Source organism: Tachyglossus aculeatus, chromosome 8, assembly GCF_015852505.1.
Source record: "Tachyglossus aculeatus isolate mTacAcu1 chromosome 8, mTacAcu1.pri, whole genome shotgun sequence".
NCBI lineage: Eukaryota > Metazoa > Chordata > Mammalia > Monotremata > Tachyglossidae > Tachyglossus > Tachyglossus aculeatus.
The window spans coordinates 13703472-13724592 of NC_052073.1; the positions used below are offsets into that span (position 1 = coordinate 13703472).

The window sequence follows — 21121 nt, forward strand, 5'->3', positions numbered from 1 at the left end:
CATCATCAGTGCCTAAAAGCACATTAACCCATACTGACCTTTTTTGTGTGTGTCTCAGATGTAGTTTAAGGAGAAAAAACTTAACACATGCAGTAGAACAGACCATTGATCTCTAAAGGCAGGGCTCAGAGACACCTATGCTTTGCACATAGTAAGCGCTTAACAAATGCCACCATTATTATTAAATCCAGCTACCAGCAAAGGGGCTGTTAACTTCCACTTTCCCCCATCAGAGCTTGGACTCCACCCCCACCTTCGGGTCTTTGCAACCTATTGGCTAAGGGCAAATTATTTTCCAGATCATTCTAGAACATTTGAAAGTGGGGAAGGGAGAAGAGGGGCTGGTAAGGATTATACTATCATCCCAAAGACTCTGCTAGTAATCCCTGAGCCTAGTAAACAGACACCCGACATTTGGGTTGGCCTGTTTTGGCTGCTACTGCATACTAAACCTGTGACTTCAAAGCATAGACTGGGATGTGACTGACTGCTCAAAACCATCAGTTAGTTAGAGTTAGGATTATTTTCCCCAAGGAGCACTATCTTGAATTTGTACATCATACAGCTTACTTTGTCATTTCGTGTCCTTTTGTACAGTTTAATGAGGTTTTTCTGCAGTTTCTCCTCATCCAGGTGGCATTAATAATAATAACAATAATAATAGTAATGGTGGTATTTGTTAAGCGCTTACTATGTGCCAAGCACTATTCTAAACTCTGGGGTGGATACCAGGTAATCAGGTTGTCCCACGAGGGACTCACAGTCTGAATCCCCATTTAACAGATGAGGTAACTGAGGCATAGAGAAGTTAAGTGACTTGCCCAAAGTCACACAGCTGCTAAGTGGTGGAGTGGGTATTAGAACCCATGACCTCTGACTCCCAAGCCCAGGCTCTTGCCATTAAGCCACGCTGCTTTGTCCCCTAGAAGAGCAGTGATCTGCAAATTTCCACACTCCTTCCATTTATGAAGTTAAACGAAAGTAAGGAATAGTACCGCTATCTAGGGGACTCTATTATATACCCTTCTCCGAAAGAGGGATGATTCCCAATCTTTCCCGTTGTTTAAAGTTTTCTATCAGTGACAGACCCCACAAGAATTATTTGAACAATATCTAGAAGATTGCCAAAGGCCGCTGGAAAATTCAACTATATTTTGTTCACTGATTCCCTTCTATGCTTGTTGACTTCTACAAAGAACTACGATGTAGTTGGGCATGATCTCCCTTTATAGAAACAATGCAGTCTTTCTCCTGACAAGTTCTGTTTCCCTAAGTGCTCAGTGCTCCTAAACTTAATTATAGAGCCTACTAATATTCCAGATATAGAAATGAGACACCCTTCTATAATTCTAAAGAGTATCTCAAGGGACTTTAGGATCTCTTTTTATAGAAGGGAGTTACTTTGGCCATCTGCCAATCCTTTAGTACAGTGGCCAATTGTGCTTGTGGATGATAGTACTTGAACAAGACTGCCTGGAAATAAGGTCTAAATTCAAAACATGCAAAAGCAAACCTTGTTCCCACAATGCTACTACTGTAAGCATATGCAGGAAATTGTGCAGGCAGGAAATAGTCATCAATTCAAAAAAGGTTTGGGTAAATGATGGACAAAAAGTCCTCAGTGGGTTACTGGAAGAAAAGCTGGGGATAGTAAATGGATTACCCAAGCATGGGTAGAACTTTTCTTTCTTGATCTCACTGGCAGTGCATTTTTATTTTTGAGTCTAGACTAGATGGATTATCATCACAGTGCTCTTCTAGCTGAGCATCCTTTGTACCACTATCGGGGACAGTACTAGGCTAGATGAGCCATTTGTCTGACCCAGTATAAAAGTTCTTCCGGGAAACATGGCTTAGTGGAAAGAGCATGGAGTCAGAGGTCATGGGTTCTAATCCCGACTCCGCCACTTATCAGATGTGTGACTTTGGGCAAGTCACTTCAGTTCCCTGTGCCTCAGTTACCTCATCTGTAAAATGGGGATTAAGACTGTGAGCTCTACGTGGGACAATCTGATTACCTCGTATCTACCCCGGTGCTTGGAACAGTGCTAGGCAAATAATAACAATAATAATAATAATAATAATAATAATGGCATTTATTAAGTGCTTACTGTGTGCAAAGCACTGTTCTAAGTGCTGGGGAGAATACAAGGTGATCAGGCTGTCCCACGGGGGGCTCACAGTCTTAATCCCCATTTTACAGATGAGGCCACTGAGGCACAGGGAAGTGAAGTGACTTGCCCAAGGTCACACAGCTGGCAATTGGCAGAGGTGGGATTTGAACCCATGACCTCTGACTCCAAACCCCATGCTCTTTCCACTGAGCCACACTGTAAGCGCTTCTCAAATACCATTATTTTTCAGCACTTAGAACAATGCATGGCACATAGTAACAACTTAACAAATACCATCATTATCGTTATTATTCTCTGTGCCTCAATTACCTCATCTGTTTAATGGGGATTAAGACTGTGAGCCCCACGTGGGACAACCTGATTATCTTATATCTACCCAGCATTTAGAACAGTGCTTGGCATGTATTATTATTAGTAGTAGTAGTATTATGGTATTTGTTAAGCACTTACTATGTGCCAAGCACTGTTCCAAGCACTGGGATAGATACAAGGTAATCAGGTTGTCCCACGTGGGGTTCCCAAACTCAATCCCCATTTTAAGATGAGATAACTGAGGCACAGAGAAGTGAAGTGACTTGCCCAAAGTCACACAGCAAAGTGGTGGAGCCGGGATTAGAACCCACGTCTTCTGACTCCCGAGCCCGTGCTCCTTCCACTAAGCCACGCTGCTAGTAAGCGCTTAACAAATACCATTATTATATCATCCCTAAATCGACAAAATCATTCGAATCAATCCCGTTTTCCCTATTTGGGGAGGGAACCAGAAATATGATATGATATGAATGAATCAATCAGTAGTATTTATTGAGCACTTACTGTGTGCAGAGCACTGTACTAAGCGCTTGGAAAGTACAAGTTGGCAACATATGGAGATGGTCCCTACCCAACAGTGGGCTCGCAGACTAGAAGGGGGAGACAGAGAACAAAACCAAACATATTAACAAAATAAAATAAATGGAATAGATATGTACAAGTCAAATAAATAAATAAATAGAGTAATAAATCCGTACAAACATATATACATCTACACAGGTGCTGTGGGGAAGGGAAGGAGGTAAGGCGGGCGGGGGGGGGGGGGGGATGGAATGAATGAATGAACTAACGAATGAATGAATCAATCAATCAATCATATTTATTGAGCGCTTACTGTGTGCAGAGCACTGTACTAAGCGCTTGGGAAGTCCAAGGTGGCAACATATAGAGACAGTCCCTACCCAACAGTGGGTTCACAGTCTAAAAGGGGGAGACAGAGAACAAAACCAAACATAGTAACAAAATAAAATAAATAGAATAGATATGTACAAGTCAAATGGCAACATATAGAGACAGTCCCTACCCAACAGTGGGCTCGCAGTCTAGAAGGGGGAGACAGAGAGCAAAACCAAACGTATTAACAAAATAAAATAGAGTAGATATGTACAAGTCAAATAAATAGAGTAATAAATCTGTACAAACATCAATACAGGTGCTGTGGGGAAGGGAAGGAGGTAAGACGGGGGGAGATGGAGAGGGGGTCGAGGGGGAGAGGAAGGGAGGGGGCTCAGTCTGGGAATGGATGAACTGACGAACGAACGAACGAATGAATGAATCAATCAATCAATCGTATTTATTGAGCGCTTACTGTGTACAGAGCACTGTACTAAGCGCTTGGGAAGTGCAAGTTGGCAACATATAGAGACGGTCCCTACCCAACAGTGGGCTCGTAGTCTAGAAGGGGGAGACAGAGAACAAAACCAAAGGCATTAACAAAATAAAATAAATAGAATAGATATGTACAAGTCAAATGGCAACATATAGAGACAGTCCCTACCCAACAGTGGGCTCGCAGTCTAGAAGGGGGAGACAGACAACAAAACAAAACATAAACAAAATAAAATCAATAGAATAAATATGTACAAATAAAATAGAGTAATAAACCTGTCCAAACATCTATACAGGTGCTGTGGGGAAGGGAAGGAGGTAAGACGGTGGGGGATGGAGAGGGGGAGAGGAAGGAGGGGGGCTCAGTCTGGGAGTGGATGAACGGATGAACGGACGAACGAACGACCGAACGAATGGATGAACTAACGAATGAATGAATCAATCAAGCGTATTTACTGAGCGCTTCCTGTGTGCACAGCACTGTACTAAGCGCTTGGGAAGTACAAATTGGCAACATCTAGAGACGGTCCCTACCCAACAGTGGGCTCGCGGCCTAGAAGGGGGAGACAGAGAACAAAACCAAAGGCATTAACAAAATAAAATAAATAGAATAGATATGTACAAGTCAAATGGCAACATCTAGAGACAGTCCCTACCCAACAGTGGGCTCGCAGTCTAGAAGGGGGAGACAGACAACAAAACAAAACATAAACAAAATAAAATCAATAGAATAAATATGTACAAATAAAATAGAGTAATAAACCTGTCCAAACATCTATACAGGTGCTGTGGGGAAGGGAAGGAGGTAAGACGGTGGGGGATGGAGAGGGGGAGAGGAAGGAGGGGGGCTCAGTCTGGGAGTGGATGAACGGATGAACGGACGAACGAACGACCGAACGAATGGATGAACTAACGAATGAATGAATCAATCAATCGTATTTACTGAGCGCTTCCTGTGTGCACAGCACTGTACTAAGCGCTTGGGAAGTACAAATTGGCAACATCTAGAGACGGTCCCTACCCAACAGTGGGCTCGCGGCCTAGAAGGGGGAGACAGAGAACAAAACCAAACGCATTGACAAAATAAAGTAACTAGAATAGACATGTACAAGTCAAATAAATAAACAGAGTAATAAATCTGTCCAAACATCTATACAGGTGCTGTGGGGAAGGGAAGGAGGCAAGACGGTGGGAGATGGAGAGGGGGAGAGGAAGGAGGGGGGCTCAGTCTGGGAATGGATGAACTGACGAACGGATGAACGGACGAACGGACGAACGACCGAACGAATGAATGAACTAACGAATGAATCAATCAATCAATCGTATTTATTGAGCGCTTCCTGTGTGCAGAGCACTGTACTAAGCGCTTGGGAAGTACAAATTGGCAACATCTAGAGACGGTCCCTACCCAACAGTGGGCTCGCGGCCTAGAAGGGGGAGACAGAGAACGAAACCAAACGCGTTGACAAAATAAAGTAACTAGAATAGATATGTACAAGTCAAATAAATAAACAGAGTAATAAATCTGTCCAAACATCTATACAGGTGCTGTGGGGAAGGGAAGGAGGCAAGACGGTGGGAGATGGAGAGGGGGAGAGGAAGGAGGGGGGCTCAGTCTGGGAATGGATGAACTGACGAACGGATGAACGGACGAACGGACGAACGACCGAACGAATGAATGAACTAACGAATGAATCAATCAATCAATCGTATTTATTGAGCGCTTCCTGTGTGCAGAGCACTGTACTAAGCGCTTGGGAAGTACAAATTGGCAACATCTAGAGACGGTCCCTACCCAACAGTGGGCTCGCGGCCTAGAAGGGGGGAGACAGAGAACAAAACCAAACGCGTTGACAAAATAAAGTAACTAGAATAGATATGTACAAGTCAAATAAATAAACAGAGTAATAAATCTGTCCAAACATCTATACAGGTGCTGTGGGGAAGGGAAGGAGGCAAGACGGTGGGAGATGGAGAGGGGGAGAGGAAGGAGGGGGGCTCAGTCTGGGAATGGATGAACTGACGAACGGATGAACGGACGAACGGACGAACGACCGAACGAATGAATGAACTAACGAATGAATCAATCAATCAATCGTATTTATTGAGCGCTTCCTGTGTGCAGAGCACTGTACTAAGCGCTTGGGAAGTACAAATTGGCAACATCTAGAGACGGTCCCTACCCAACAGTGGGCTCGCGGCCTAGAAGGGGGAGACAGAGAACGAAACCAAACGCATTGACAAAATAAAGTAACTAGAATAGATATGTACAAGTCAAATAAATAAACAGAGTAATAAATCTGTCCAAACATCTATACAGGTGCTGTGGGGAAGGGAAGGAGGCAAGACGGTGGGAGATGGAGAGGGGGAGAGGAAGGAGGGGGGCTCAGTCTGGGAATGGATCATCATCATCATGGCATTTATTAAGCGCTTCCTATGTGCACAGCACTGTTCTAAGCGCTGGGGAGGTTACAAGGTGATCGGTTGTCCCACAGGGGGCTCGCAGTCTTAATCCCCATTTTACAGATGAGGTCACTGAGGCCCAGAGAAGTGACGTTTTTAGACTGGGAGCCCCCTGTTGGGTAGGGACCGTCTCTATATGTTGCCAACTTGTACTTCCCAGGCGCTTAGCGCAGCGCTCTGCGCATAGTAAGCACTCCATAAATACCATTGATTGATTGATTGATGGATTGATTGAAGCGACCGGCCCGAAGTCACACGGCTGACAATCGGCGGGATTCGAACCCGTGACCTCCGACGCCAAAGTCCGTACTCTTTTCCGCCGAGCCACGCTGAACTGACGAACGGACGGACGAACGAATGAATGAACGAATGAATGAATGAATGAATGAATGAATGAATGAATGAATGAAGAGCGGCCCGGTGCTGCTGTCTCTTTAAGGAGGAGGAGGAGGAGGCGGGCGGGCCGTCCGTCCGTCCGTCCGTCCGTCCGTCCGTCCGTCCGTTCCGCGGTCCGGTTGCCCCGGTTATCATGCACCGTGTTTGGTGGTCGGGGCCCCGCCTGCTGCGCGCGGGCAGCGCGCGGGGCTCCGGGACCGCGGGACCCTCCCCGCCGCCGCCCTGGCCCCGGGCCCCGCGGCCCCCGCCGCCCCCGCCGGCGCTGCAGTGGCTGCGGCCCTTCACCTCCAAGCCCGCCCCACCGGCAGCCGCACCCACGGTGAGACGGATGCCACAACGGCCCATTTATTTATTTATTTATTTATTTATTTATTTATTTGACTTGTACCTAATCTAGTCTACTTATTTTATTTCGTTAGTACGTTTGGTTTCGTTCTCCGCCTCCCCCTTCTAGACTGTGGGCCCGCCGTTGGGTAGGGCCCGTCTCTAGATGTGGCCCCCTTGGACTTCCCAAGCGCTTCGTACGGTGCTCTGCACGCAGGAAGCGCTCAATAAATACGATTGATTGATTGATTGATTGATTGAGTAGGGCCCGCCCACCGACCGACAGCCGGACGGGCACATCCAGGGCCCCCCGCCCTCGAAGGAGAGGGACCGAGCCTGCACACCCCTCCCCACAGCTGACGATTTCTACCTCTAGCTCCCCGCCAACACCATCCTCATCTCAGTGTGTGTCTATATGTGTATACATATATATATATATATATATTCATTCATTCAATCGTATTGAGCGCTTACTGTGTGCAGAACACTGGACTAAGCTCTGGAGAAGTACAAGTGGGCAACATATAGAGATGGTCCCTACCCTTCTCTTAGTCTAGAAGTACGTATGTATGTGTATATGTATATACTTGTGGTATTTGTTAAGTGCTTATTATGTGCCAGGTACTGTACCAAGCGCTGGGGTGGATGCAAGCAAGTTGGGTTGGACACAGTCCCTGTCCCACGTGGGGCTCACTCTATATAGATAGATAGATAGATAGATATATATTCATTCATTCAATCGTATTGAGCGCTTACTGTGTGCAGAAACACTGGACTAAGCTCTGGAGAAGTACAAGTGGGCAACATATAGAGATGGTCCCTACCCTACCCTTCTCTTAGTCTAGAAGTACGTATGTATGTGTATATGTATATACTTGTGGTATTTGTTAAGTGCTTATTATGTGCCAGGTACTGTACCAAGCACTGGGGTGGATACAAGCAAATTGGGTTGGACACAGTCCCTGTCCCACGTGGGGCTCACTCTATATAGATATATATTCATTCAATCAATCGTATTGAGCGCTTACTGTGTGCAGAGCACTGGATTAAGCCCTGGAGAAGTACAAGTGGGCAACATATAGAGATGGTCCCTACCCAACAACGGGCTCATAGTCTAGAAGTACGTATGTATGTGCACATGTATATACTTGTGGTATTTGTTAAGTGCTTATTATGTGCCAGGTACTGTACCAAGCGCTGGGGTGGATACAAGCAAATTGGGTTGGACACAGTCCCTGTCCCACGTGGGGCTCACTCTATATAGATATATATTCATTCAATCAATCGTATTGAGCACTTACTGTGTGCAGAGCACTGGATCAAGCTCTGGAGATGTACAAGTGGGCAACATATAGAGATGGTCCCTACCCAACAACGGGCTCATAGTCTAGAAGTACGTATGTATGTGCACATGTATATACTTGTGGTATTTGTTAAGTGCTTATTATGTGCCAGGTACTGTACCAAGTGCTGGGGTGGATGCAAGCAAATTGGGTTGGACACAGTCCCTGTCCCACATGGGGTTCACTATATATATACATTCATTCATTCAATCGTATTGAGCACTTACTGTGTGCAGAGCACTGGACTAAGCTCTGGAGAAGTACAAGTGGGCAACATAGAGAGATGGTCCCTACCCAACAACGGGCTCTTAGCCTAGAAGTACGTATGTATGTGTATATGTATATACTTGTGGTATTTGTTAAGTGCTTATTATGTGCCAGGTACTGTACCAAGCACTGGGGTGGATACAAGCAAATTGGGTTGGACACAGTCCCTGTCCCACGTGGGGCTCACTCTATATAGATATATATTCATTCAATCAATCGTATTGAGCACTTACTGTGTGCAGAGCACTGGATCAAGCTCTGGAGATGTACAAGTGGGCAACATATAGAGATGGTCCCTACCCAACAACGGGCTCATAGTCTAGAAGTACGTATGTATGTGCACATGTATATACTTGTGGTATTTGTTAAGTGCTTATTATGTGCCAGGTACTGTACCAAGTGCTGGGGTGGATGCAAGCAAATTGGGTTGGACACAGTCCCTGTCCCACGTGGGGCTCACTCTATATAGATATAGATAGATATATAGATATATATATATAGATATATATATATATTCATTCATTCAATCGTATTGAGCGCTTACTGTGTGCAGAACACTGGACTAAGCTCTGGAGAAGTACAAGTGGGCAACATATAGAGATGGTCCCTACCCTACCCTTCTCTTAGTCTAGAAGCACATATGTATGTGTATATGTATATACTTGTGGTATTTGTTAAGTGCTTATTATGTGCCAGGTACTGTACCAAGTGCTGGGGTGGATGCAAGCAAATTGGGTTGGACACAGTCCCTGTCCCACGTGGGGCTCACTATATATAGATATATATGTATATATGTATATTCATTCACTCAATCGTATTGAGCGCTTACTGTGTGCAGAGCACTGGATTAAGCCCTGGAGAAGTACAAGTGGGCAACGTATAGAGATGGTCCCTACCCAACAACGGGTTCATAGTCTAGAAGTACGTATGTATGTGTATAGGTAGATAATTGTGGTATTTGTTAAGTGCTTATTATGTGCCAGGTACTGTACCAAGCGCTGGGGTGGATACAAGCAAATTGGGTTGGACACAGTCCCTGTCCCACATGGGGTTCACTATATATATACATTCATTCATTCAATCGTATTGAGCACTTACTGTGTGCAGAGCACTGGACTAAGCTCTGGAGAAGTACAAGTGGGCAACATATAGAGATGGTCCCTACCCAACAACGGGCTCTTAGCCTAGAAGTACGTATGTATGTGTATATGTATATACTTGTGGTATTTGTTAAGTGCTTATTATGTGCCAGGTACTGTACCAAGCACTGGGGTGGATACAAGCAAATTGGGTTGGACACAGTCCCTGTCCCACGTGGGGCTCACTCTATATAGATATATATTCATTCAATCAATCGTATTGAGCACTTACTGTGTGCAGAGCACTGGATCAAGCTCTGGAGATGTACAAGTGGGCAACATATAGAGATGGTCCCTACCCAACAACGGGCTCATAGTCTAGAAGTACGTATGTATGTGCACATGTATATACTTGTGGTATTTGTTAAGTGCTTATTATGTGCCAGGTACTGTACCAAGTGCTGGGGTGGATGCAAGCAAATTGGGTTGGACACAGTCCCTGTCCCACGTGGGGCTCACTCTATATAGATATAGATAGATATATAGATATATATATATAGATATATATATATATTCATTCATTCAATCGTATTGAGCGCTTACTGTGTGCAGAACACTGGACTAAGCTCTGGAGAAGTACAAGTGGGCAACATATAGAGATGGTCCCTACCCTACCCTTCTCTTAGTCTAGAAGCACATATGTATGTGTATATGTATATACTTGTGGTATTTGTTAAGTGCTTATTATGTGCCAGGTACTGTACCAAGTGCTGGGGTGGATGCAAGCAAATTGGGTTGGACACAGTCCCTGTCCCACGTGGGGCTCACTATATATAGATATATATGTATATATGTATATTCATTCACTCAATCGTATTGAGCGCTTACTGTGTGCAGAGCACTGGATTAAGCCCTGGAGAAGTACAAGTGGGCAACGTATAGAGATGGTCCCTACCCAACAACGGGTTCATAGTCTAGAAGTACGTATGTATGTGTATAGGTAGATAATTGTGGTATTTGTTAAGTGCTTATTATGTGCCAGGTACTGTACCAAGCGCTGGGGTGGATACAAGCAAATTGGGTTGGACACAGTCCCTGTCCCACATGGGGTTCACTATATATATACATTCATTCATTCAATCGTATTGAGCACTTACTGTGTGCAGAGCACTGGACTAAGCTCTGGAGAAGTACAAGTGGGCAACATATAGAGATGGTCCCTACCCAACAACGGGCTCTTAGCCTAGAAGTACGTATGTATGTGTATATGTATATACTTGTGGTATTTGTTAAGTGCTTATTATGTGCCAGGTACTGTACCAAGCACTGGGGTGGATACAAGCAAATTGGGTTGGACACAGTCCCTGTCCCACGTGGGGCTCACTCTATATAGATATATATTCATTCAATCAATCGTATTGAGCACTTACTGTGTGCAGAGCACTGGATCAAGCTCTGGAGATGTACAAGTGGGCAACATATAGAGATGGTCCCTACCCAACAACGGGCTCATAGTCTAGAAGTACGTATGTATGTGCATATGTATATACTTGTGGTATTTGTTAAGTGCTTATTATGTGCCAGGTACTGTACCAAGCGCTGGGGTGGATACAAGCAAATTGGGTTGGACACAGTCCCTGTCCCACGTGGGGCTCACTATATATAGATATATATAGATACATATAGATAGATGTGCTATAGATATATAGATAGATAGATATGCTATACATATATATATAATATATATAATGTATTATATATATATGCTATATACTCTATATGTGTGTGTGTGTGTGTGTGTGTGTGTGTCTGTGTATATGTACAAAGTTTTTAAGTTTAGCGTTTTCAGGCCCAGGGTGCAGTTAGAAACCCAAGTGCAGGTCATGTATATACTTTTCATTGAGTTTTGCATACTTTGGCTCATTTGATTAACCCCAATTTTGTAACTCTGGGAGCCGTGATCAACTCTTCTGTCCTTCCTTCTAACTCCCAGCAAAGTGCCAGCATACATACGACATCCTGTTAATGAATGAATGAATGGTGGCTAAACAAAAGGCCACCCTCCCTCTAACACTGCAAAGAGAACTCCCACTCTTGTCTGACCCAGCCAGCCGCCCCCTATCCCATCCGGACCGCCCAAACTTAAGTTGTTTACGATGTCACTTTTCACTGCTGCTTTCTCCTTTTTCCCAGTAATGTCAAGTGTTGGTGTGCATTCTCCATCTGGAGTAATGGGGATGTTGTGTGGTTCCAGAAATCCTAGCTCAGAACTGTAGGTTTTTGGGCCTTCAGACTTCATCATGTTTTTTTTTAGCTTTTCAGGCCCTGGTACAGTTAGAACGGCAAGTGCAGGCCATGTACTGCTAGAATTTGTTTCACTCAGAAATTTTCCTTGAAACACCATGAAACAGTGACAGATGCCCAAGTGATGCTAAGGTGGTAGTAGTTCCGAAAGCAAATTCTCTAAATATGTGGCTGGATTCTGCCCATGGAGTTACTCAGTAAGACAGATTAATTGCATTTCTAATATTGGTTACTAGAAATTTGCATGTGTGAGGCTATTATGCTTGTCAATCTGCCTAGGGAGAACTCAATAAATACAGTTGCTCGGACAGGGGAGAGGCTGAAGCGTTGGGTGGAATTATGGCCCACTGCTAATTTTGTGCCTATTCCCCCCACCTCCCTTCGAAAATTGGCACTTTTGAGAGTAATGCTATTTAAATGTGTCCTGGGTGCAGAATATAGAGTGCCTAAATCTGCCCTGATGGAGTTCAGGTGAGGCCCATATTCATTCGTACATTAGTACAGTGCTCTGCACATAGTAAGCGCTCAATAAATACGATTGATTGATTGATTCATTCAGTCGTATTTGAGTGCTTATTGTGTGCAAAGCAATGTATTAAGTGCTTGGGAGAGGCAGTCCTATGCTACACAGTATTTCATCTGGAGACTTGATTCTATGTGTTTCTAAGGGGGAAAAAATGCTTGCTTGCCCATAAGAAAAAATGTGTTCAGCATAAAGAACACTTTATATAAACTTCGCTTTGGCTCAGGCTGAGGGGATCTCTCTTCTCATTTCTTTAGGCAGTGGGATAACTGCCACTGCTAAGAAGAATATTGCAAATCCACACCACACAGAAAAGTTCTGAAAATTCAAAAAATGTGTGCTTTTCTCAGTTCCCTAGATTTGCTTTTTTTTTTTTCCTATTATGGAGTTCTCCTTTTGGGGATGCAAATGCGAGTGTAGACAGCATCAGGAGGAAAAGAGAATTACGGGACACACATGCGCAAATAATAATCTCTCAAAAATAGTCAAGGACAGTATAAGAATAAACGACATTCCCTGCTACATCGAGCTTCCAGTCTAGAAGGGGAGGCAGACGTCAATATAAACAAATTACAGATGTGTACGTATGGTCCTCTGTGGCTCTGCTACCATCCTCCCCCTCCCCATTTCAGCCTGGGTGGCCGGGCCGTGCTTGGATCATTACTGCCTTATGTATAGTTTTGGCCGTGTGTCCGTGGGACTACAGCTCCCAGTAGCTGATAGCGACGGTTGTGCATGCCCCAATTGTACCTGCCCAAAACCCCTGCTCAGAAAGGAGGTCCAGGTCACTTTCCATTCAGCCCCAGCTCACTCCTAGTCCCACTAACATTTCCAGAATTAGCTGTCTAGCTTCTGAGGACAGGTATTTTATCTCCATTTTCCACAGGGCCAAGCAGAGGCCAACAGCAAGATAGGACCGAAAGTTTCTAGCCCGTGCATCCTCCACCTCCCAATGGGCCCTGTGCTTGGTGATCACTGTACGTTGTTTTGACCTTTCTTTAACTAAAGACATCCATTGCCCAAATAGACAACCACTAAATCTGCTGGCCTGAGAGTCCAATAGCAGCCTACTCTGTGGCTGTGGAGATGGGGCCATTGGAATGTCCCTTTATCCAATTCTTTTCTTTCCCCAACAGACCCTGGCTTTGTTGTTTGAGGTTTTTTTTACCTGAGTTAGCATAAAGAAAACTGCCAGGGTCCCACTTTTGGACAATGGCAAAGCCAGGGTTGGAATTCAAAATCCACAGGTACTCCGTTTTTTTTGCTTAGTCCACTTAGCAACAATGCCTCTCGGTAACTTTTTTGTATTTGAGTCTGCATTGGCATTCAAATTGTCAATGCTGTGAATTACACAAGCCTCTTGCTTCTCTGACCATTCTTATCTGTCTCAACCTTCCCTCATTCCACTATTCGTTAGCTCTCTATCGGAGGCCAGGCCGGGAAAATAAACTGATTCAACTCAGTTCATTTTACGGATAAAGGGTTGCGTTGGAGAGATTAGAATGAAGGTTTTGGCCTGTCTGTATATTTCAGTTAGCCGTAGCTTCCCTTATAAGAGGTAATGGAGAGTCGTTGAGAGTCACTGATAGCCTTTTTTGTTTTGTTCCTCTGGGACTTTCATGTGGCATAGAAAAAGACCTCATCTAATAACCGTTTAGGGTTCAGTTAGTTTGACTTGCTGGCAGCTAGTTTTGGAGATATTAATTTTATTTTCAAAATTATTCAACATTTTGGTTTTTTTAATGGTATTTTATAACCGTATTTTTTAAATGCCCATAGGACACTAACAAAAGTCAAGACAGGAAAACACAACTCAGAGCTGAAAGGTCCTGAAGTAAGCTAATTCTGTGGCCCCTGTCACTTGGCATGAAACTGAAGAATACACTACAACAAACGGACTTAGTGCTAGTATTTTGGGTCTTCATTTTAGTGTTGCATGTGAATTTTTCGTCTACTTGAGAAACAGAGGACGGCTGTCTTGGCAAGGGAGTGTAAAGAGTGAAGTTCATAACCTTTGCAAATAAGTACATCTTGGTTTGGATGGATAGTTTGGGTCTCACGGTCATGGCGTGTGTGACATTTTGTTTAGGGCCTCAGAAGGATGGTAAAGACATACATTTAACAATAATAATTGTGGTATGTTAAGCAGTTACTTTGTGCCAAGCACTGGGGTAGATTCGAGTATAAGCCGATTGGCACAGTCCATCTCACATGGAGCTCAAAGTGTAAGAGGGAGGGAGGACAGGTATTTTATCCCCGTTTTTCAGGTGAGGTAATTGAGGCAAGAGAAGCTAAGGGACTTGCCCAGGGTCACAAAAACTAGTGATAGAGCTGGGAATAGAATGTAATGAAGCAATAGGCCTGACTAAAGGTGTGGGACAGTGCTCACATTCATGTTCAAAGTAAATGAAAAATTGAGTTATGTGGTACATATTTCAATCTGGAAAGCTGCCATTCTAGCTGATAGTTAAGAGCATCATCTCAGATTAGCAAAGAGAAAACTGCTTGAGATGAAATTCTCTTGGGTGGTTGGTACATGGGATTACTTGGCTGTCTGGAGTCAAACGAAAAAGGGTTTAGAGCCCTTTAGAGAGGATGAAGTCTTGTGGAGTTGGGCTGAGACTGAAAGTGGCGTGAGTTTTAGGATTTGCCGAAATTTATTTTAATGGAATTGAATTCTGCTTTGACATCTGCAAAAGAAAAGTCTTACCACCCAGAAAAAGAAAATCCAGAGTTTTGGAATACTTTTATTCCTCCCGTTTAGCGTGCCACTAACACTTGCAGAGGAGGCTTAAATGTTCGTTTGGAACATTTGATATTTATCCCACCCCCAACCCTACAGCACTCATATGCATATCTTTATTATAAATTCTGTATTTATTCATATTAATGTCTGTCTCCCCCTCTAGACTCGTTATGGGCAGGGAACATGTCTGCTTATTCTCCCAAGTGCTTAGAACAGTGCTCTGCACATAGTAAGTGCTCAATAAATACCATTGATTAATCAATAAACATTGTTAACAAAAATTCCAGGACTTTTCTTAATTAACTTGTCTTCCATGACATAAACAAAATATCCCATTTTCCTGTCTCTCCCCACTTCAATCTATACTTCACGCTGCTGCCCGGATCATCTTTGTGCAGAAACGCTCTGGGCATGTTACTCCCTGCCTCAAAAATCTCCAGTGGCTACTAGTCAACCTACACATCAAGCAAAAACTCCTCACTCTCGGCTTCAAGGCTCTCCATCACCTTGCCCCCTCCTACCTCACCTTCTTTCTCTCCTTCTACAGCCCAGCCCGCACCCTCCGATCCTCTACCGCTAACTTCCTCACTGTGCCTCGTTCTTGCCTGTCCCGCTGTCGACCCCCGGCCCACGTCCTCCCCCTGGCCCGGAATGCCCTCCCTCCGCACATCCGCCAAGCTAGCTCTCTTCCTCCCTTCAAAGCCGTACTGAGAGCTCACCTCCTCCAGGAGGCCTTCCCAGACTGAGCCTTTTTCCTCTCCCCCTCACCGTCCCCCCCCCCACCCTACCTCCTTCCCCTCCCCTCAGCACCTGTTTATATGTTTATGCAGATTTATTACTCTATTTAGTTTACCTGTACATATTTACTATTCTATTTATTTTGTTAATGATGTGCATCTAGCTTTACTTCTATTTATTCTGATGACTTGACACCTGTCCACATGTTTTGTTTTGTTGTCTGTCTCCCCTTTCTAGACTGTGAGCCCGTTGTTGGGTAGGGACCGTCCCTATATGTTACCAACTTGTACTTCCCAAGCGCTTAGTACAGTGCTCTGCACACAGTAAGCGCTCAGTAAATACAATTGAATGAATGAATGAGTGAAAGAATCCATGATCCTGATCACCACCCTTCAAGACTGTTGGGTGTGAAAGGATTAAGATTCCCCAATGTTCCAGTACTCTTTTTCACCAGGCCATCATCATCATCATCAGTCGTATTTATTGAGCACTCACTATGTGCAGAACACTGTACTAAGCGCTTGGGAAGTACAAATTGGCAACATATAGAGACAGTCCCTACCCAACAGTGGGCTCAGCCCCTCCCTTGTTAAGAAGGAATTCCTTTAAAAAAAAAATTAGTTTATCTGGAACCAAACATATTCTGCCGCTACAATGTTCTTCCTCTGCTGTAAGTTTTAAAATCTAATGTGCAAGGCAACTTCTTACTCCATTCAAACGATTGAATTAATGAATTTTGTATACTTAGCAGATAATGTACTTTCAAACACCATCCCTCATACGGCGGTGGGGGTGGATTGATGCATGGGGCGGGTTTGTCTTTTCAATTCTAAGTTGGTTGTAGATGGCCAAAATTTTTATATGAAAGCATGTGTTGGGTAGTATTGGGTAGTTCTAGTTGTCTGTCCTAACGTCAGTCCCTTCTTGTGTTTGTGTGTGTGTGTGTGTGTAGGACCCAAATAAAATGACAGCTCCCAGCCATGGGGATGAGCAGAAGCCTAGCAAATCACAACAACTGAAAAAGATTTTTAAAGAATACGGAGCTGTGGGGGTCTCGTTCCACATTGGAATCTCATTGATGTCTCTGGGAATATTCTACCTTGTTGTTTCCAGGTATGCTTGGATCTTGCCAGCTTTAATGATAAAATTTTTCTTAAAAAGGTTTCTAAGAACAGCATTTGTCACTGTGCTTTTCTGTTTCTTTTCCTATCTGAAATGTGTCAGTAACACTTGGTGAACTTAAACCAACTTTATGCTCATCTGTCTTTTTAAATGCCTACTCAGAACCTACTCAGAAATTTGGAGTTGTCCCATAAGTAGTTCCAAAAACCAGGAGTACCCTTTTCATGGACTAACGCTTCCTTTTTTTTTCCCCCTCCAGTGGCGTGGACGTCCCAGCAATTCTCATCAAAATTGGATTTAAAGAAAGTTTCGTACAATCCAAAGTAGCCGCCGGGACAAGCACATTTGTGGTAGCCTATGCCATTCACAAACTGTTGGCTCCGATGCGGATTAGCATCACCATAGTTTCCGTCCCACTGATTGTCAGATACTTTCGGAAAGTGGGGTTTTTTAAGCCTCCTGCTCCAAATCCATGATAAAAGCTTGAAACACATACACCACGTAAACACTTGAGGCATTTTTAAAAAACAATATTTAGGACTAGGTTAATGGATTTATCTTTCTTTGCATTTTTAGAATATGAGTTGGTCTTTACTGGCAAATTTATTACTCAGAGATTCCCAGTGCGTACATTTCAGTATATCAGCAAAACTTTAAAAACAAAAGAGTTGCTATCTAAAATCACTACCATACAAATGTTGTTTTGGAGGGAGCATGGTAGGTCTAGCATCCACAGGAAGATAACCTGCCATCCAGTTCACCAACAGCAATGATAACAGACCTGTTAAAACAATTTACTCGATTTAGGTTGTACTTTGGCCCACTGCCCCAGGCTTGACATGGAATTCTGTCTATCTAAAATAACTGCATTTGCTACAATTAATAAAGTAAAACTTGCTGTTCTACAACCAAAGATATAATCTAGCTCCAGTGTCAAACTTTGGAGGAATGGGGGATTGGTAGTTTTTCTGTGATGTTTGCTCTAACTTCATTCAAGTGTATTTATTGAGTGCTTACTGTGTGCAAAGCACTGTACTAAGCGCTTGGGAAAGTACAGTATAGCAACAAAGAGTGACAGTCCCTGCCCACAAGTTCACAGTCTAGGGCAGGGGGGGAGTCAGACATCAAAACAAATAGACATCAACTCCTAGCAGCTCTGCTCAAAATGCCATTTAATATCTTTTCTTAAATTACAGAAGGCCCAATAGATGCAGCTTTTTGAGGGAGTTATTGCAATGTAGAGTCCTATTGTTTTGAAAAATTTAGAAAGATTTTCCAGCTGGGTGAACATTCCTGTAGGACTCTGCAAATGGAAGTTGAATAGATTAAACTAAAAGAGGTATGCTTATAAACTGTTCCAGTATATGATATATTGATTGTATATTCAGTTAACATTGATGTTGACAATGAGTAGAGCTAGCCAAGATTTCTAATAAGGAATTCATTCCAATTTCTTAATTAGTAACAGAGGCAAGCTCCCAATTAGCAGGTGAAGACTTACTATGCAGAAATTAGGTCAGTGACTTGTGCCCACTGAAATGGGCCCACAGCTGGCCCACTGAAATGAAGCTAGTGCTAAATTTGCAATATTTATTTCTCTGGAAATCTGCAAGGCTTTGGCTAGGTATCATTTGTTGCTGTCCTAAGCACTCTAAACTCCAGGGTGCTAGGGTAAACTGAATCATTCAGATCTTGCGCAGAGTCCTTATTAAGCATTTGTCAAATGAAAATTCTTAGGCTATAAAACTTTATTGCTGAGTTTTTTTTTTCCTACTGCTGTATTGGATCAGTGACTGAAGTTTGGAAATTCATAAGCCTCTTGTCAGTGATCTGTATGCATTAGCAACTGTGTTCTACATGCAAAGGAGTTAGAAATACAGTAACTGCTATAGTTCGTAGTGGGCCTTACACTGCAAATGCTTGACTAGTTGTTCCTGAGCAATTTGTGACCAGCTAGTATATAAACCTTTTGTGGCCTTTAAAAATGCACCTGAACAAAATCTATGTGTAGTTTCTTCCTGTTACGTACACCATCTTAAGTCTAATAACCATTTTTTTCTAAACTGGGTTAATGGTGTAGGTGAATTTTGGAAGACCATTTCTGTAAAGTTGCTTTTGCAGGAAATGGGAAGGAGTCAATAGGAAGGAAGAAACATTCCTAAATATTTAAGCACGTAAATAGCCATATTCTTTTCTTCTTACAATGCTCCAGCATCAGCTACTCCTTCAGCTAGGGATACCAAGATGAATAACCACATCTGAGGGGAGTGTAACAGTGGGGAATATTATTTCACCAGCAAGGTAAAGAAACAGCTAAGTTTTGTATTTTCAAGATGACAATTTAGCTTGACCTATCTTACCTCCAGTTCCGTATATGAGAAGCTGGAATTGGAAATTTTCTGATACATGCTTAGATGGTCAGTTTTGTAAGGTATATTATTCAGTGAGAAAATATTTTTAAATTCTTATTTAGACAAATTGTTTATAATTGCTTTCTGATGTAATGGGACAAGTGTACTGTTGCAGGGTTTCAATAAAGTGTTATTTTATGTTGCCTGTGTGACTTAATGGTGGGACACTTTAATGACTGATGGGAATTGCAGTGTGAGAGTGAGGTGTGACAGACTATTGATCAGCTAGAAAGTTTACGTAAGAATATAATTAAAGACCCCAAGAAGCTTAGGTGTCAAACTTGTGCTGACATACTTAGATTACTAGTCTTAGTGGTGTGAATAACCTAACAATGAAAACTAAAGATGAGTCACTTCCTTCATCCAGAGTTATAATAATGGCATTCGTTAAGCACTTACTATGTGCAAAGCATTGGGGTCCTTGGTTCCATTTGAGTAAAGGGCCATGCACACGGTGTATTTTTCTTTGTTCTAAGTTGTTGTTTGTTGTTTGTTTTGTTTTGAGTTGTTTTGCTTAGCTGCAGGTTCATCGTTCATTCCTATGTCTTCTCCTACCCCCTGCCTGTTAACATGTCTAGATAGGATTGATTTAAAGGAGGGGGAGAAAAGAGAACACTTAACGCTTGTCCATGTCACAGGCTAAAGAACCAACAGAGGCCAATATAAGACTTCAACAGGACCTTGAGACTTTCACTGATCCTGTGAGGGTGGCACAACAGTCATTGACCTAATAATTCACTTGTCTCCATATTAAGTGGAACACATGAGTGACCGGAGGTCTCCTGTAAGCACATTGTGGGCAGGGAATGTGTCTGTTATACTGCAGTCTCCCGAGCACTTTAATACAGGGCTCTGCACACAGTAGGTGCTCAAATACAATTGAGTACTAATTACTAATCACTACACACAGCCCAACACTGTCTGAAAACAGAAGTTGACAGCCTGCATTCTGCACCACCTTTTGTGCAAAGTTTCAATCTCACCTTCCCTCCCTAGACTTCTCCCCTACCTATTGTTCCTCTTCTTGTAAGCACCACAACTCCCCGGCTCTCAAGCCATAAACATACTGTCCTGAACATTGGCATGACTGCTTATGTGCAGAGTGCTGTAGCGTTTGAAGAAGTACAATTGAGTTGGTAGAGTTAGACATGATGCCTGTCTACAAGGAGCTTACTGTCTAAAGGGAGAGATCAACATTCTTACACATAGAGGAAATGGCAAGGTTTAAAAAAGAGGGCCAGGAGTGCCATGGGTTTAATATCAACTGCTAAAAGTTTACAGATCCAAGGAGCTGCCTAGGTGATTTTGGAAAGAGCGAGTAGGACAAAGGAGGGCTTTCTCGGGGAGGGCCTCGGAGCTGTGATTTTAAAGAGACTTTAAAAGGTGGAGAAAGTGGTGGTTTGTCTGATATAAAAAGCAGGAGGGAAGTTCAGGTCAGGAAGAGGACATAGGCAAGAGGTAAAGGGAGTGAGGCAGTGGAGAAGCAGAGTGGGTTGAAGCAGCATGGCTGAGTGGATAGAGCACAGATCTGGGTGTCTGAAGGTCATGGGTTCTAATCCCCTCTCTGCCACTTGTCTGCTGTGTGACCTTGGGCAAGTCACTTCACTTCTCTATGCCTCAGTTACCTTA

General features: G+C 43.3%; 1 protein-coding gene across 1 annotated transcript; it reads left to right on the forward strand.

Annotated features, from left to right (window-relative positions):
- The first annotated feature begins 6761 nt into the window (after positions 1-6761).
- On the forward strand, positions 6762-19644 carry FAM210B (family with sequence similarity 210 member B). Its single transcript, XM_038750626.1, has 3 exons — positions 6762-6954; positions 16912-17072; positions 17341-19644. The coding sequence occupies exons 1-3, from the start codon at positions 6769-6771 to the stop codon at positions 17555-17557; spliced, it is 564 nt and encodes a 187-aa protein (XP_038606554.1). The 5' UTR covers positions 6762-6768; the 3' UTR covers positions 17558-19644.
- Positions 19645-21121: the final 1477 nt, after the last annotated feature.

Bases quoted from the DNA above. Each gene is read 5' to 3' on its own strand.
- FAM210B (XM_038750626.1), top strand. From the start codon at position 6,769: ATGCACCGTGTTTGGTGGTCGGGGCCCCGCCTGCTGCGCGCGGGCAGC. The intron at 6,955-16,911 runs GTGAGACGGATG...GTGTGTGTGTAG, and splicing joins CACCGGCAGCCGCACCCACG to GACCCAAATAAAATGACAGC. The intron at 17,073-17,340 runs GTATGCTTGGAT...TTCCCCCTCCAG, and splicing joins TTCTACCTTGTTGTTTCCAG to TGGCGTGGACGTCCCAGCAA.